We start from the raw sequence: 18098 nt of genomic DNA on the forward strand, positions 1-18098 counted from the left end.
GGAGGGATCGTAAGCTTGTATTTGGTAATGATTCATGATGAAACTGACTGAACTGCATATTCTTTTCTGAAAAGTTTCGACAATTTTCTGGGGGAAGCCCCCCCCCCCCCCCCTCTTCGTTCGAATAGTCAGAATCCGCCTATGCGGGGGGGGGGGGGGTTTAAGGAATTTTAAAAAATAAATGGGGAAGATTGAGAGAAATCAATAAATTGAAGTTATCTTTAAATTAACAATTTGTGTTTTTATAAAATAGTTAATTCTAAATAATTATCATATTTGGATTAAAATAAATTGAAACTATTGGAATATTGCGTATTATAGAAATAATAGTATTTTCATGCGGAATTTTTCATGAAGGGGGGGGGGAGAAGGGAGGGGGCATTGTGAAATGTAGATAAGAGAGTTAGTAGGGACAAATTTTAAGTCATTGGGGAGGGGGGGAGGTTTGCATACACCCTGACTGGGCTGCCTCTGGCAGCGAGAAAATTGTAGGTGAGACGAGAGTAAGGGAGAAGATGAAATTTCTTTCCAACTTAGAACGCTCCTAATGGAATTGTGGTGAAAAATCTCAATCGCGAATACTTCAAAGCGCACTTGATTGAAACTCGAAGTGGTATGAAATCCCACAAGCGAGAAACCCTTTGAAGCGAGTTTCTGAGTTTGGGCTTTCTGTTTTCTTCCATTTTTTTCGGCAAGTTTGTTTTTCCTACAATCAAGGGTCGATTATTCGTTTTTCAAGCTTTCCAAGAAATGCTAGATTGGGGTTGATGACCTTTCAAGTAAAGTGATGACTTTTTTTTGGAAAAACATTTTGGAAAACCCACAAAAATACTTGGATGCCCAAGCCCTTTCCTTCAGTCGTGAAGAAACTTAAAATGCCAAGACATCCTGGACAGGAATACTAAAGCTTGAAAACTGCAAAAAAAAATTGAAATCCTTCCAAAAATATTGGAATTTACGATCTTTACAAATTGCTTATTACCACCAAAGTTATCAACAAAAGAACTCGACCTGATTTGTTTCTGCAATGAAATTCTATACTGTTTGGCAAAATGAGCAAAGGATAAAATCATAACTGCAAGGGAATATTTTCCCCCCCGTTTTCCAAGTTTTCGCGCAACCTGGATGATTATCCTTTGCCTACGGAGGCCACGGAAATTCAGAATTGCAGTTCTTTGACTTTACCAGGTTTCCCATAGGCAACTTTGCTTCGTATGACTACAACTTAATGACAACACGGGCCAAGAGGTACAAATGTTAAGATTTTCAAATTCGGCTGGGTGAAAAGCTGAACTGAAAAATAGGTAGCGGAGTAAGCAGACTGCAAGTTGACCCATTTCGCGACCCCTCAAGATCCTCAAGTTCGAGAGCTGTCCACTCCCGCGTTTTCTATCTCTGACATTAGAGACTAGTATCTATGAGCTAAATGACTGAAGCAAAAGTAGGAAAAGAAAAATGATCAGGCTGCGGAGGGAGCAAAATCGAAAAAACTTGAGTTTACGTCAAGATAATCTCTGGAAACAAGACAAAGTTCAACTTGTAGAGTCTACGATTTTTGAACCTTAAAATTTCATGATTTTAACGAGCAGAATCTGGATATTCTCTCACTTTCTTACAGGTTCTCCGGAAGAAAAAATAGAACTCTCTCTCAAGTTCTAAGCAAATTGATTAGTTTTTCCATTTTCTGGCGCTGCGTCGCATCAATATAAACCGTTTTTAACAACAAAAAGGCCTCGAGCGCGACAGGAAGGAACTCCCCATTTTAAACACCAGTGGCGAATTTGCAGGTGTCTGAAATTTTGTAATTTCATGTTTAAAATGAAAATACTGAGAGAACTAAGCATGAGGATATCCTTGGTCTCTAAATCGAACATATCGTTTCGAACGTTCCGATTTAACATTGACCGTTTCATACATTGCTTTAATTTTGCTCAATACCATATTTAGTGATATATTTACCAAGGTTTTGTTTATTTTCATTGAAAACAAAACATATATGACTCCTGAAAATTTGGTGCACCAAGCAGAATCGAGAGATACTTGACAATTCTCAGTATCAAAGTATTCAATTCGATCATTCAATTCATTTTAGACAGGCAAGAGAGAGTACCAGAACTTTCTGGTACTCATGGAAAGTTTTCTATCTCTCTGACTTATTAAGTCAGAGCGGTAAAAAATTACATTCTAAACAATGATAAAGAAAAGCATTTCCCCCGATCACAATTATGAAATTGTTACGGTCCATCTGCTCAAAAAAACTTAATGCAAAAAATAAGTGGATGATTAGGACTCACCATTGCATTGGTTAAGGAGGTCGGCTCTTGATTAATTTTATCCATAAGCAAATCTGTGGAATTTGGGTAGATCAACGGAGCAAGCACGATGGGCACCAGCTCACGAGGAAAGTCACGGCGTAAATTTTTAACCAGAACTTCTTTGGTCTCACCACTCACGCCTACACAAAAAGAGGAAAATTTTTCATGAAAATCAAAGAGCTTGATGAACTCAAAATAATTTTTCATTTTAAACACAGAAAATGTTTAGAGCTGTGAAAAAAAGATTTTAGCGCTGAGTGAAGGCAGCTTTGAGTTAAAAAAGTTCCAATTTTGACTTTCTGCAGATTTTGAAAACATAAAAGTCAGAGAGCTAACTACACCTATCTCTACCGCAAAAATTTTCAAGGATTTTGCAATAAGCTAAAACATAGCTTGACTGATTATAAACGAAACATCATTCTCATTCAACGGCAAGTTTAGCAAATATTGTCAACTTTTCAACAACAAGAAAAACATGTTATTGAAAATTAATTATAATAAAAAATTTACACTCAAACTCAGAGATTTCAGCAGTATAACTGCGCTTCTAATTGTAAATTTGTATTATCTTTCCTCTCGCTGCCGCCTCACATAAATTAAAGTAAAATTTTTTATCAGGATTGAGCGTGTTACTTAATTTTTTAAAAAATCTGTTTTTCCAATTTGTATTCTTCAGGCTGGCAGGACAACTATGGACTTTTTACCCTCATTGATTAAGGTCATATTGTCTAAGCTTAGCTGGCCGAAACGGCTGATATAAATGGTTCACATAGCTGTCTCTTACAACAACGAACCCTTTTGTTCCAACCAGAGATTAAAGTAAAAGGTCAGTCTGCTAGACCCATCATCTGTTTGTATACTTGAAGATACTGTCAGACAGTAAAGGCACTCTGAATGCTTCTTCAAGTTCCACCTCTCAAGGGTTGAGTTTCATGAATTCTGTGAATCCAGTCAAACGCAAGAATGTCCTTCGGACTTTGAAAAGAAGTGTTCAAACCCAATAGTCAAAGAAAAGAGGTTTCTAACTAAATAGCTTGCAAAAAATGGTTGCTCAGTAAAGAGGTTTCAGAACTATGCCTAGGTACTGCAGCAAACTAAACGACAATAAAGTTGACATTTAATAACATCACCGGAAATTTTGTAAAAATGAAAAAAGAGAGAGAAAAGAAAAGGATCTTACCAAAATAATCGTCAGGAGTGGAGAAAAGGTTGCTCAGTATAAGATGAAGGACTTCCGGAGTTGCGTCACTCAATCCACCGTCCCCCGAGCTTCGGTTTGAGTCGGCTGAAAAATAAAATTGATTCACGTTAAGAGAGGCAAAGAGTACAAAGTTAACATTCAAAACCTATCCTTAATCTTGCTAAAAGTTGACAGGTGGAAAAAAACACACACACAAATGGTGACACAAATTTGTAACACTACTTGGTTACAGCATTTAAAACAGCACTTTCAAAGGTTAAAAACATTACAAAAGGTTTGGGATTTTTAAAATTTTTGGGCTTGTTTCTGAATATTCATATTAATTTAAAGGAAGCAGCCATTTACTACTTTTCTGTGAAGTTTACAATCCTCTGAAAAAATATATATTTTAAGTCAATGCGTACTATTTATCTTTTTGCAAGACCCCTTTAAAACAAAGAAAACTTAGGGGACAATTTTTTAGGATGGCAAGAACATTGGAGGAAACATTTTCTTCTGCAGCCTTGGGAAAATTAAATAAAAAGAAAAGAAGATGAAGGAAGTACAAACCTGAGTTGATGTAAGATCGCAACAAGTTCGGTAACTTCAATTTGACAAACTGAGTAGCATGAAACACAGTCTCTTGATTGGAAGAGTTCAAAAGCGTTAACGCAAAAACCACTTCTTCAACAGGTGTGAGTTTCAGTACCTTACTCAGCTGAGGAAAAAGCTGGCCGGATGGTTTCAAGGCCTGAAAACAAAAATGGTAAAATTATGCACTAAAGAGGCTCTGAAGAGAGGAAGTAAGTTCAAGATCCATCATCTAGTATGAAGTAGTCGATTTAATTTGTGCCCTGCTTCAATAGCTAGAACCCAGAACTACCTATCTCTGATTGCAGATTAGCAGATGTTTTATCAATATGTATTTTTTCAATGGAGCTCCATCCGAAATAAATTCTTGAGCATGCCAAGGCAAGGCTTGCTCCTCTCTCTCTCCTCCCCTCCCTGACAGACACGGGAACTAGATGAAACTTTCAAGACTACGCAGAATACCAGTTTCACAAAAACTATTCCTTAAAATAGAAACCAGTTGCTTTTTAATGAAATTAATCTCCACTTAAAAAAATTAGATAAATTTTAAAATTAATCTAATTTCCTTAATCTGCAGACAATTCGGACTTTCAGGTATACATTGCAAGGGCTCATTTAGCGGTTAAGTGTGTTGTCTTTGATATAAGGGGGCGGTGAAGGTTAACAAATGATCAAATTATTCTCTTCAATGGCTAAGGTCAAAAATGCAACCTTCTACATTGCCATTTTCAAATCTCCAATTAAATTTGATATTTTTGAAAGAAAATCAACCAAGATGTCACTTTGAAATTCTTTACGAGAATTCTTCACTTTTTGAGTGAGTAAGGAAAATTAACAGAGAATTGATGAAAAAAGAAAACAGATGTTGATTAGTTTTCTCTGCAAAGCATGAGAGTAGATTGATCTATTGCTGTCAGAGATATACATTTTCCAACCCCAGTCACATCTTTTTTAATTGCATGTTGGTAGTTGGCAAGAATGTTCATTACGTTCATTGGAAAACAACCGGTTTTCGATCTTGAAACTTCTTATTTCATCTTCCTGTAGATAATCATAAACAAATGATTAATTATGACGATTGAGTAGATAGTCTACTTAGCTAATCACCCCAGCTGATAGTCTGACTTTTAGATAGGCAAGACCTCTTTTATGTTAGATATGAGACCAATTTTTGAAAGAATGTTTGTTTTGTAGTTCGTGTGTTTCAGTGACTCTCCGGTCAGTTGGACGAATAGCTCATATAGAATTTGGTCCCATAAGAAACAGAAAAATGATTTACATGAAAGAGGGTTTACAATATTTAGAAGGAATGATACCTTGTTGCGATTGAGAGGCTGGTCAAACGCGAAACAGAGCACTGAGACAAGAGCTGGTTTTGACAGTAACGCAGAGCACTCTTGCGATAGTAATTGGAGCTGCAGAGAGTCCTTGTAAGTGGGGACACTTTTATTTGGGTCCGAGCTTAGATCGACAAAGGAGAACAAACTCCGAAATAAATGTCTGTCGGCTTCTAGTCCGTGGCTCGCAACCAACTGAAATCATACATAAAATCATAATCAAATGTTACAGAGGGCCATGTTACATTTTTTGATGTTATCCTCTTGGGATCCCATGCAATCTCAAGCACCTACGACAAACCCAAGGACCGATGGCCTGGTATCGGTCACTCATATTGGACACGATGGATGATAAGTAATTGTTGACATGTTAAGTTACTAAATGGCCTTGGAGTGATGAAGGATTTTGTTCCATAGTCTTGTAACACAATCTAGATCGGGCACTAGGCCTGACTTTAGGCAGGAGAGGCAAGACAGCTGGGGATGTAAAGACGCACCTTTACCTGAATTGATACAGCCTGATAAACATATGGTAAGTACTGCGTGACGCTCACTGAAGGAGTGTGGCCGCTCATCTGTTTTGCCCAAGGGAAGTGTGCGTTTGCAGAAGTTCAATGGCACTCAAGGCAGCATGACTGGACAGCACTACATGCAATCTGGGATGCCTAATGTTCCACCAAAATATCCTAGTGAGCGGTCTAGATTATATTATACATATATCTGTCTTTCCCACAACCCTAGCATGACCCATTACATGAATGAATAGCATAGCATGATGAATCTGCTTTGAATCAATGGACCAAAAAATTGGTCATACGTAACTTTTTGCTGAAAAAAGCACTAATGTGACAGCCTACAGAGCGTAAACTTTACCAATTAAGGAGGCATTGTTTCGGTCCCCTTGAAATCATCCGATCAGTTCCTTCAAGTTAGAACTGAAAAGTTGAAAATACGGGTCTTGGCATAGATGCTTCTTGTCTTGTGATGGTACAAGGTCATGTATCAGACGAATACAACAGCATCTTTAGAGGGATAATATACTTTCCGCACAGCTTCATATTCGATCCCAGTGGTTTACTTCCTGGATCAACGTCCACAGATCAGACGATGCTTTACCATAAAGGGCATTTCCCTCATTCCAATGGGAATGAAAAATGCTAATGTCCAGAATCAAGCTCTTGGAGATTGGAGCTAAGATTTCTAGGCTTCTGTGAAGTGATTTTGGTCCGACAAAAGGACAATAATAACAATGATGAATGAGGTGCCTAAACCAAGAGGCAGGCAGGAGGGTACTTACATGGTTGATTTCTTGGACGCTAAGCTTATAGTTTTTCTTGTTCAAGTTGGCGATAAGATATTTTATCTGTGACAAAGAGAAATATAATGAGTCCAGGTTCATAGTTCCATGAATACGGCCTCGAAAGCTTCAAAATAGTTTGAAGCTTTCTTAGGAATCCGAGCCTTGATGATCCTTGTGTGAGACGCGACTACCCTACATCGGAACTTGTTTATGCTCAACATCGGGATGAATATTTGATGAAACACTTTCAAATTAACATCATCACAATTCGAGGACAGAATAGAGAAAATGTTTTTGCACAGGGAAATTAAATAAATTCACTAAATCGCAAGAAACACAATGAACAATTCGGTCGGGTTCATTTTTCTTTCCATTTTTCCTTCCTTCGTAATTTTCGGAACGGCAATTTCGGTCTGGTTTTATTTCGGAACGTTCCGGCGTTTTCGGCGTTCGGCGCTACGTTCAAATTTGCGCAACGTGCGATTTTGGTGCGATTTCGCAATCCTCAATCCTCGCAAAACGGTTAAAAGTACTGATCAATATTAATTCAGTTACAAATCTAACTGCTAAAAAAATCAGGGATAGCCAGAATCGATTTCATTGTAAAAGCAATACTACTAAACAGATTAAGAATAGTCTGACTTCTTGCTTACTTTCCTCATAAAAAACCATACTGCACACTCAGATTTGTATATATTGCTAGAGGAAAAGCTAAAGACCATGAGCAGAAAATTTAAGAAATGAGAGAGAAATTAGGTTCTTTTATCCCAGTATACTATGCAAGCCCTCCTGTGTGTGTATGGCCCTGCCTGCAATTTTTTAAAGTGAAAGAGGTTTCAGCCGTAATTAATTATTGACATTGAGTGCCAGCAATTCTAATATCGGAATGGCCTCCATACAAAATTTTTCAGTTAAATTAACATCCACTCAAAAATGTTCAAATACTTTCCAAAAGGGATGGCGAGTGTTACCTAATTTTAAACAACATTTCATCACTTTCTTTGTGTTATCATAGCTTCTCGTTGCGTGCTTTCGTTTTTCTCTTTTCGCATATTGATATTTTATATCAGTACCTTATAGGTACCTCAAAATATTTTAAAAATTTTCTTACTTAAAAATAAAAGAGAAAGTTCCATCCAGTATACAAAATCTATCATAAAACTGCAAAATTGCCATCTGCTTTGCAATGATGACTTCACATGGCTGTGAGCGATGATGTTACAGCCACCATGTACTTAAATACTATCTAGGGATAATTTTTTTTTTCTTTAAAAAAAATTTGAAGTGTAGACAGCATCATTGAAATGTGGGAACTCATCTACATCGATGAATCAGATTTTTTCCATTGCTCATCTAGGCTTTTGTATTATCATACGTATACAACTTTCCTTGTAGATCACAAATTTTTCTAAATAAGTGCTTTAGTAGTAAGTATGACTGGAAGTCTACACAGTCTCAAACGGAGATACATGGTCTCGCCCTTTAAAAATCAACATATAGATTCCATATAGAAGAGTCTTGTGTATGGAGCACATAAAGATAGTTACGTAGTTAATTTTTATTAGAGACATTCAGCAACTTAGGCTACTCATGTCTTTACAGAAAGTATGAGGGTTGAGCACAAATACAAAAATTTAGATTCCTAACTTAATGGAGTCAAAAAATTTCAAAAATTTGGTTGTAACACTTGGATATTCTATGTCGGAGGCGCTTGATGTATCCCTATAGAATTTATATGTACAGATTTCAAAGAGATGTATCCATAAGGAATCCACACACATGGATACATTTGGTAGGAAAAAATACAGGATGCATACATTTGGAATCCATACATACGCATGAAGTCCATGGCATGGCACCTTCGTGGAAGGATTTCCATATGGATACAATATGGAAAATTGAGAATGGAAGGAGGATTCAATATTGATTCCATTCCATGGCGATACTTGGGAGTTAAGAATTAAAGCAACTGCAATTACAATAAAATTTTTTATTTACACACTTCACAAAATGAATGAATTTAACACTTTAACACTTTGAGAGTTACGATTACCTTCTTTAAAATAACTTCAAGTGATCTAACACTAAAATTTTATTGCATACGTAAAATAAAAACATAGTTAAACAAGAATTCCATGGTAGTGGCTATATTTCAACCAAAGCTGGTGAGAGGGAAAGATTTATCAGCTTTAATGCACTTTCAACTAAAAATCTGTCGATTGGAGCTTATTCAACAGAGTTGTTTCTTTCAACTTTCCTAATTTATTCAGCGTTTGGTGAAATACAGATCACCGTAAATGAAGGTGACATATCTTTCTTTCCGTAATATTTTGATGGAGGTGAATGGAAGAATGCTACCTAGGATGATGGGATTCTTGACATAACTCAAGGAATTCTACTTCTGTGAAACACAGTTTTCATAAGCAACATTGTTATGAAACTTATTACTTTCTGAGACGAGACTCTCTTGTTCATGGTTCGTTGGTTTTTTTTTTGTCTGAATGGCTTGAATAAAATTCCGCAATTTAAAGAAGGAACTAACTAATAGGGAAAATAAAATAACTGGAATGTCACAAGCCCTCAATTAACAGAGGAAGGTTGTTCTAAGATCAGGACTCTGTTAATCTGTAACTATTTCAATTGAATAGCAAACTCCCTGCAAAATGTACAGGTGCTAGAATTGAACTCACTTTGTATTGCTCTTTCACACGTTTTATATTTTTTTGAGCCCAGGAGAATGGTAACAAAGCGTTTTGTCTATGTGGGCAAACTTCCATTAGAACAGTTTCACAAACTTAAAGCAAACTGGAGTACGGTCGAAGGTACACTTTTAGCAGAGCTAGACCAGTTCATTAAAATGACTGCTCTGAGTTCGCTGAATTATTTTAACCCAAGTTCGATAGAAAGTTATCTAAAGATAAACTTAACGCAAGGGTCAACTTAATTTGGAGCTGAATGTGTTTCTGTGAAAAATATGAGCAGTATGTACAGTTTCATTTGTAGGGTATAAAGCTTTCCATGAAAACGCTGACTTAAATCACTGGAGGTGATGCTTGTCTTAGCCCTGTTAGAGTGGAAAACAAAAATTTTCTTGGTAAATATGCTATGGAGTTGCTTCCCTACGATTCAAGCGAAATGAATGGAATTACATTTGTCGCCCAGTAGCTACGATTTGAAAAAAAAAAGTCTAGGAATCGAAATGATGACGAAAAGTCGGGAAGATTTATCATGCAAGATACATTACAGTAATTACGTTCCAAGTTTGGTAGAGCACTCAAGAAATTGTAATTTTCCTTAACAACTGTGTGGATAAATCGGCAGTGAATAAGCATTGAAGGAGCACTTCGTACGGTTGGATGATGGAGAGTTTGACCCTTGACCTTCTACCAGTAGACAAAAACGCGATTATGACTGATTATCCCTTGATTAAAAATTAAAGAAAAGAAAAGAACAACAATCCAAAAGTACAAGGAGACTAATTTTTTATACATTGACCGCTGCACTGCATACTGAGAGGGTCTGGTGGTGATTTTTTAGAATTTCAAAGCATCTGAGGGGTGGTCAATCCAAATTCAAGTCAGCGCTACTTCGGACCTTTGAGTGGATATCCATCATTGATCACACTCAAGCTTTGGCTGTAACGTTTGAGCCAAGTGTGCTGATTTTATTTTAGAGACAGTCTAGACGCTAGAACAAAACTAAGGAAAGAGGTTTTGTCTCTGCGATGAATTTTCTATAAATTCTTGGTAGCAACAACATGAAAATAAATAATTTTGACAGTGTGAAAATTTATGACAGGTCACTCAACAAAGGTCTTGTAAGGTCATTCTTGCAGTTGGCGGCTGAAACATACATGCCTAAAAATAGTTCTTTGCTGCAAGACTGTCAAATTAGCAAAAATGTTCACTATTTTAGATCACTTTTTTTTTTAATTGCGGCATAAAATGTTTGAAAAATGGAACACACGAGGATTTAAAATACTCGAGATTTCATTCAGAGGGACTTAAAAATTTGGATAGTTGTCCCTTTTGAATAGAGGAAAAAGTAATGAAGATTGAAATTAAATGCATCAAGGTTTAACGATTACGTAAGTATACATTTCACTCATTTCCTTCACAGATAACAAATACTAAATTAAACGCAAGTTATTAACATAAAATTTTAACAAAAAGTTGGAGAGGGAACAATGAATAACAATGATAATGCTTTTTAAAAGTTCGACGGAGTATTCAGTAGGATCTTACGATTCGATAATTGGGAATATAATTCAATACTGAACAACTTTGAATAAACACCATTAAAAAATTATTGTTGTGCTTATTCCATGATCAACAACAGATGAAACATGACAGACACCTTACTTGGTGGCACGGAAGTTGGGGTGCAATTGCGGCTTGATGTCACATACAAGTTCGAGAATCTTTTTAATGACCTGCAGCAAAAAAAACACACAGAATAAAAACTTGATTCAAATATTTCTTCTCACTTCACTCTCATTAGAGATGACTGGAGTTTAATGGACCACTGGTTCATGTGCATTGTGCATATCTAAGCACTCTGATTCAAGTTTCCTGACCATTTCCTGTAGAATAAGATTTGGGCAGTGAAAATTACTTAGATCAATTCCTACCTGAGATATTTATGTTTTCAGTTTACATTGTTATACGAATTTGGAATTTCCTTGCTTACATGAAAAACAATAGTCTAATTGAATCAAATTGCACACGACAACGTCTTCGGCAGACTTTTCCATAAGCAGGATTCTTTCCGCACCCTGTGCTGTTCTGAGTGTTACCAACATGCAATAGCTGAGCCAAAGCGCTGAGATTAAGGTTGTCATGTTTTCATACTGCAGAGACAGTAGCATTTAGAGCGCAATTCGACTCACTTAGACTATTGATTCTTTCATGAGCGAGGTGAATAAATTATAACCCATAAAAAGCGTTAAATATCTTACTTAGTTAGTTCCAGTAATTTCTGTTGTGCAATTCACATGTTCTACGTCACATTTCAATGAAAAAACAAGTACCAGAATGCTTAAATTTGCACCTTGTACAGTGATCGACTGAAGACTCATCAACAATATTGGGCTAAGTGCCGGAAAATCATGAATTAAGTTAGTTGGGGCATTTCCTTATAAGCACGAACAATGTGTATACAGACCCACCAGGAAAAATTACGGACTTTCCAGGTTTTCCTTGACCAGAATTATCAAAATTTCCTGACTTTTCACATTGACATATTTGCATGAATATTAATGAAAATGAGAGATTATTTTTGGCATTCTTTTCAAAGCAAAACATGTCAGTCTTTTCTCTTAAAGTATTATTCATTCAATATTAACTAAAAATGCAATTCGTAATCCCCTATAGGGGTTCAGAGTGAAACTAAGAGATTCACTTGTATTGTGTCGACAGCACTAATGTGATTTCCAATTGTAATATTTTTCAAATTTCCAGTATTTTTTGAAAAATTCTCTAACTTTTCCAGACCTGGGAATACTTACCCTGACCAAGGAAAACATGCTACATAAAAGGGTAAGTATCATTAATATACGAGTAACTGACAATTTGACAAGTAAAAGTTTCTTCACATTTATTACAGCCATGCCCAAAACGACTGATGTGTGATTAGTCAGATGTACGGATCACAAAATGACATTTTGATGGTTGATACTCTTAGAAAAGGTAACATAAACTGATGAACTCCGTTTGAAAACCAAGTTTCTACACCATTAATAACAAAACCATTGTCTTTTGAAGAACACTGACTTGACATTACCAACAAAATTAGTGCAGGTCATGGTTTCTTTATTGATAATATTGATCTTCCTTTTATTGATAATAGACTTGGATCAACTAGAAATTAAAGTTTCCTGAGGAAATTGAGCGTAAAGAATGGAAACAGGAATTTTTGCATAAATTTCAAGAGGATTTCCATTGCACAAGTAAACGCTTGACGAGCGTACAAGCTTGAAAGTGTGTGTTTTCTCATCAATTCTCAAGACAATTCACACAAGGTCAACACTCAACATCATTCCTTGAAACACTTCTCTTTCCTCATTTATAATCCTTTTCTTTGTGAAGAATATTCAGTGAAAATTTCAAGCATTAGTGCTGGTTTGTTTTTTTTCAATAAAATTAAACGGGAGCTTTTGAACCATTGCAAAAGAGATTCGTGTTATTGCAGTTATCTTGTCCAGATTCATGCAATAGTAGATCAAAAGTGCATAGATACTTGACCAACAGCTTGTCCCATCAATTGTACTAACATTCTAATTCAATGACTCATTTTTTGGCTTTCCTAAAAAATTCCATTTCAATACCTAATTTTGATAATTGAAAAATGAGACTTACAGCATCCTTGTTTAGGGCTATAGCCTTGTTCATTTCCTCAATTTTGATTTTTGTGTCCGCCTCTATCCGTGCAGCAACATCCTCTCGCGAGCCCATGTGCTAAGGAGAAAGAAATATTGATTATTACATGCTTTATGATTGACTTCAAACTTAATTTTAGTTTTTAATTAGCTTGATCTTAAGAACCAATACAGAAAAAATACTTGAATACTGATGGATACAGGACATTTTTAGAGCTCTTGAGAATTTTGTTCTTAGGTACTCTAAGTACTTGTCAGATATTTTTGGATTAATCCTTCTGTCAGGCTAAATTTGACCAGGAGCTTCGGGGAAAGATAAAATCCATGCTATTTCCATGTTTAGTCTCTTGTCAAACTTAACCAGCAGTTTGACCATGCGGTGATAGAATTGCTCCTAAGTAAATAACTATGAATTTTTGTTTCTTCCCTATATTTACAGATGATACTTGCAGCCTATTATCTCGCTTTCCATCTTTTACCTTTCAACTCTAAATTCATTTCCAACGACCAGAGACAAACTTACTTCAAAATTTTGCAACAAATTCGATGCTTTCAAATTTTCCTCATGAAAAGATAAATTTCAAGTAGTTAATGAAATCTGAGATCGAGAAGTTTAAATCATACATAAGTGTGAATTAGAAGTGTCTCAAAACAAATTTTGACACTCTAAAACCAGCAAAGAAAATTTTCTACCTGTGCTTCAAATTCACGGAATTGTTTTTCGCGTTCTTGCCTGTACTTTTCGATTTCATCTTGAGCCTCTTCTTTGGCTTGCTTCAACCTGCGGGCTTTCCCTGAAACAAAAGCATTGGAGGCTTAAATGGGAACAAAACTGATGATTGGTGCGATGTGAAAAAAAGTGCTGAGTAAATACTGTCCACTTGGTCGCTTTCTCAGTGATCTAGGATAAAAAATTAACTATTCAATCTGTGTAGAAAAATTATCAAAGATCGTAAAAAAATATCTAGAAGATACAATATCTAAAAAATAATTTCTACTTGAATTTTTGGGAGGATATTCTCGTAAGGTCAATAAGAATGACCAACAATTTCCTTTGATAGGAATGATCACCGTACAGCTCTCCTCAATACAAATAAAACTAGGATATCTGTATGATTGCAATGCAAGATACAAGTCATTGTATGTCGAGACGAACGTCAAAGTATTGTTTATGTCACCATTCATTAGTGGTGCCACCTGACTACATGTATTAACCTGTTGAGTGGTGCAAATTCAGAGCGAATTGGAGATTGACGTCTGTCTCAACAGAAGATGCGCGCTCTCTGGAGCTTGCGCATCTTGTGTTGAGACGATCATTATAGTATTGTTTAGGTCATCACTTATCAGTGGCGCCATCTGATTGCATTTATTAACCTGTTAAAACGAGCTAATTCAGAGTTAATCAGAGATAGACGTTTGTCTCAACATACGATGCGCGAGCTCTATAATTATTCACACATCAACATAATGACGTACGCAAAACTGTACATCCTAGACTCACCATAATTAATATATCCAAACCTGAGAAGAAGGAATTAAACTTCATGACTGCAGGTGACTAAAGAATGAAGAAACCTTATTGGAGAGGAGCAAAGAGTTTGTATGATGCTCGCTTCATCAAATAGAGCAGTTTCACCGAAGCAGGACTCCGCCCAAAAAAATTATTTTTCGCATGGACATAGGATGGATGTTCAAATTGTAAGTTAGAGGCACTTTCAATCTAAAATGGCTAACTGAAAGTAGCTTATCCAAACGATTTTGAATTTCAGGGGTAAAATCTGTGAAAATAGGGCAGAGAGAGGTTCAGCTTGTGATAAGGTGTCGTGATAACAATGGAAGAGAGTCCCGGAATCATGTTGCAAAGTGGACAGGGGTTTCAACTTCATAAATAGTTCATGATGATTCTGTGCAGTGAGAGCAATTCTTTGAAATATAGAAATCTGCAGAGTACGAAGAAATCTTAGAAAAAATCGATTAAACTAGGGGAGTAAACTCGGCCTTCAAGGGAGTACAGGTTAGATTGCAAAGTTACAATACTCACGTTTCTTGGCTTCGGCAACTTTTTCTGCGGCGCGTTTCTCGGCGGCTAGAAGCTGTTGGATTCCTTGAGTTTGACTCGCCATATTCACACTATGAAAGAAAGCAAATTTGGGAGAAAACTATGAAATTTCAGCAGGCGTACTCCGTGCTTCACGCAAAATGTCAGCGAATGTTGATCATATGATCACTTGGGTCACGTGAATATCGCCTGACCAATCATGTTCCTCTCTTACGTAGCAATGGGAGGTCGAAGGGCGCGAGTTTTGAATTAGGATTAGAGGAGAAACCCGGAAGCAGCATCATCAACGCCTTTTGAATTCAAAATAATATTTAATTCAATTTTTGGTTTTATGTATTAGAGATGAGTCTGTTTAAGTAACCTCCCGAAGAGGATTTATATTCAGAGCTGACGGTTTATATCTTTCTACCGTGAACTGAGGTTGATCTACAGTTGAAATTAATTCGCCTTCAATGTGGCATGAGGCAATTGTTGTTGCAGATGTTTTTTAACGCTAGCTAGATGCAGCCCACAGCCCCACTTTCACATCCTAGGAGGAAAATTCTAGAGCGTAAAATAATTTTCACGAATATGTTTGACGGATATTTTGTGCTTGTGCTAGTTTCCATAGAGAAAAAAAGGAGGTATTTACATCTTGAGGATTGTTTACCCCGTGACGTAGGTCGGCACAATTTGGCGCCGATATTCCACAATAATCGAAGTAGAAGAAACGAACCATGCCGTCCGTTTTTTTTTCTTCTTCTTCTTTTTTTTTCTTTTTACTTAGATCAACTTATAATATAATTTAAAACACTTTTTATAGAATGATTTTTTTCCATAAACGGTACCATTTCCCAGAAAATCGATGATAAAAACCGTCCGTACCGACCTACATTATCGACAAAATTCAAGATGCCTGAAATACAAACATCTACTTATTTTTCTCTAGAGCTGGTTTTACCCTTGTACATGGGATATCATACTTATAGGCGTATTTAGGGCTTGGTGAGGTTGGGCCTGTCTCATTTCATTTTGTCGTAAGACGAATAGTCATCGTATTTTTGTTCTAAATTCCATGCGATTCGTCAAGATTGTTAGACCTGGGTTCGCACTTCAGTCGGTGCGATACGGACATCCATCAAGTTTAATAGTTGCATCAAGTCCCCGTCACCGCCGACCAACGCGTCTGTCGATCGAATCAACTACAGGTAGTGTGAGTAGGGAGTCAAAACGCCTTCAATTTTTTGAACGCAATACGGACATCCGTCGAGGTTGTATAGTTGTATCAAAGCGCCGTAGCAAGCGCGTCCCATTGTTCAACGATACAGACGAATATAAGTTGAGAGAGGAAAGTCATAATGCCTTCAATTTTATGCATACATATTTTTGGGCAAAATGAGAGACAACGTTTCTCCATTTGCGACGTTGCAGACTTCCTTAGAAATTTTATTCTTCTTTCGAGAAGCTGGTCAACATAAAACTTAAATTCACCATTAATCTTCGTAATCGATAGCAGAAGATTTGGTTCAAATTTTAAAGTCGTAAATTTGGATTGTTTCTCATTGAAGAGATGAAATAAGAACGGAAATTTTGAAACACCGCAATGGAGATACCTGGGTTCGCACTTCAGTCGGTGCGATACGGACATCCGTCAAGTTTAAATAGTTCCATCAAGTCCCCGTCACTGCCGACCAACGCGTCTGTCGATCGGATCAACTACAGGTAGTGTGAGCAGGGAGTCAAAACGCCTTCAATTTTTTGAACGCAATACGGACATCCGTCGAGGTTGTATAGTTGTATCAAGGCGCCGTAGCAAGCGCGTCCCATTGTTCATCGATACAGACGAATATAGGTTGAGAGAGGAAAGTCATAATGCCTTCAATTTTATGCGTACATATTTTTGGGCAAAATGAGGGACGACGTTTCTCCATTCGCGACGTTGCAGACTTCCTTAGAAATTTTATTCTTCTTTTCAGAATTTTGTCAACATAAAACTTAAATTCTCCATGATTCTTCGTATTCGACAGCAGAAGATTGGGTTCAAAATTTAAAATTGTAAATTTGCATTGTTTTTTCATGGAAGAGATGAGATAAGAACGGAAATTTGGAAACACCGCAATGGAGATACGTGGTTTCGTACTTCAGTCGGTGCGAAACGGACATCCATCAAGTTTAAATAGTCGCATCAAGTCCCCGTCACCGCCGACCAACGCGTCTGTCGATCGAATCAACTACAGGTAGTGTGAGCAGGGAGTCAAAACGCCTTCAATTTTTTGAACGCAATACGGACATCCGTCGAGGTTGTATAGTTGTATCAAGGCGCCGTAGCAAGCGCGTCCCATTGTTTATCGATACAGACATGTTTGCAGTCATGAATGCGCTTAAGTGCGCTTCAGCTAAAATTGCATTTAGCAAATGGTCGGTTTTTATAGGAGGATTATAATGAATCAAGTGGTTAGAAATGGAAACAAAATAACATGAACCATGCAAAACGATTATTCCGACAACAGAACTTTGCTGTTTTGAAAACGCCTTCAAATGCGGCGTGATACCTCACGCATTCCGGAGAGTTCAAATTGTTGTATTATTGCGCCGTAAGAATATGACGGAAGATTTAAATGGAGATAGCCTCCATGCACGCTCGGCTTGTCGATTTCCTCTGAAATTTTCGCAGTGGTGAATGCATAGCTGAAGTGGGCTTCAGCTAGAATTGTATTTACAAATGTGTGGTTTTTCTACGAGGATTAAAAATATATAAGTGGCATCGAATGTAACAAAAGAATATGAACTACGCAAAACGATAATCCGGGCATCGGAACTTGGCTGATTTGAAAACGCCTTCAAATGCGGCGTGATACCTCACACATTCCGGAGAGTTTAAATAGTTGTATCATTGCGCCTTGGAAATGCGACGGAAGATTACAATTGAAATAGCCTTCATGCAGGCTCGCCACATCCCAT

The 18098-nt window shown here is 36.9% G+C and overlaps 2 protein-coding genes across 2 annotated transcripts in view; both read right to left on the reverse strand.

Annotated features, from left to right (window-relative positions):
- The window catches only part of Not1 (CCR4-NOT transcription complex subunit 1), a 47791-nt gene extending 40670 nt beyond the window's left edge, over nt 1-7121 (reverse strand). The window contains exons 1-5 of the mRNA XM_019052492.2: nt 6721-7121; nt 5403-5618; nt 4066-4246; nt 3496-3600; nt 2295-2455 (exon numbers count right to left, since the gene is read on the reverse strand). Of these exons, the coding sequence (XP_018908037.2) occupies nt 2295-2455; nt 3496-3600; nt 4066-4246; nt 5403-5618; nt 6721-6822 (765 nt within the window). The 5' untranslated portion in view covers nt 6823-7121. The remainder of the gene's footprint in view (nt 1-2294; nt 2456-3495; nt 3601-4065; nt 4247-5402; nt 5619-6720) is intronic.
- Nucleotides 7122-8698: 1577 nt separating this feature from the next.
- Nucleotides 8699-15341, reverse strand: Vha13 (V-type proton ATPase subunit Vha13). The gene is made up of 4 exons (XM_019052529.2): nt 15141-15341; nt 13793-13893; nt 13080-13178; nt 8699-11155 (listed from the first exon to the last, which is right to left on the reverse strand). Exons 1-4 carry the CDS (start codon nt 15220-15222, stop codon nt 11081-11083), a joined length of 357 nt encoding a protein of 118 aa, XP_018908074.1. The 5' UTR covers nt 15223-15341; the 3' UTR covers nt 8699-11080.
- Nucleotides 15342-18098: the final 2757 nt, after the last annotated feature.

The sequence above is a fragment of the Bemisia tabaci genome, chromosome 10 (assembly GCF_918797505.1).
Source record: "Bemisia tabaci chromosome 10, PGI_BMITA_v3".
Taxonomy (NCBI): Eukaryota; Metazoa; Arthropoda; class Insecta; order Hemiptera; family Aleyrodidae; genus Bemisia; species Bemisia tabaci.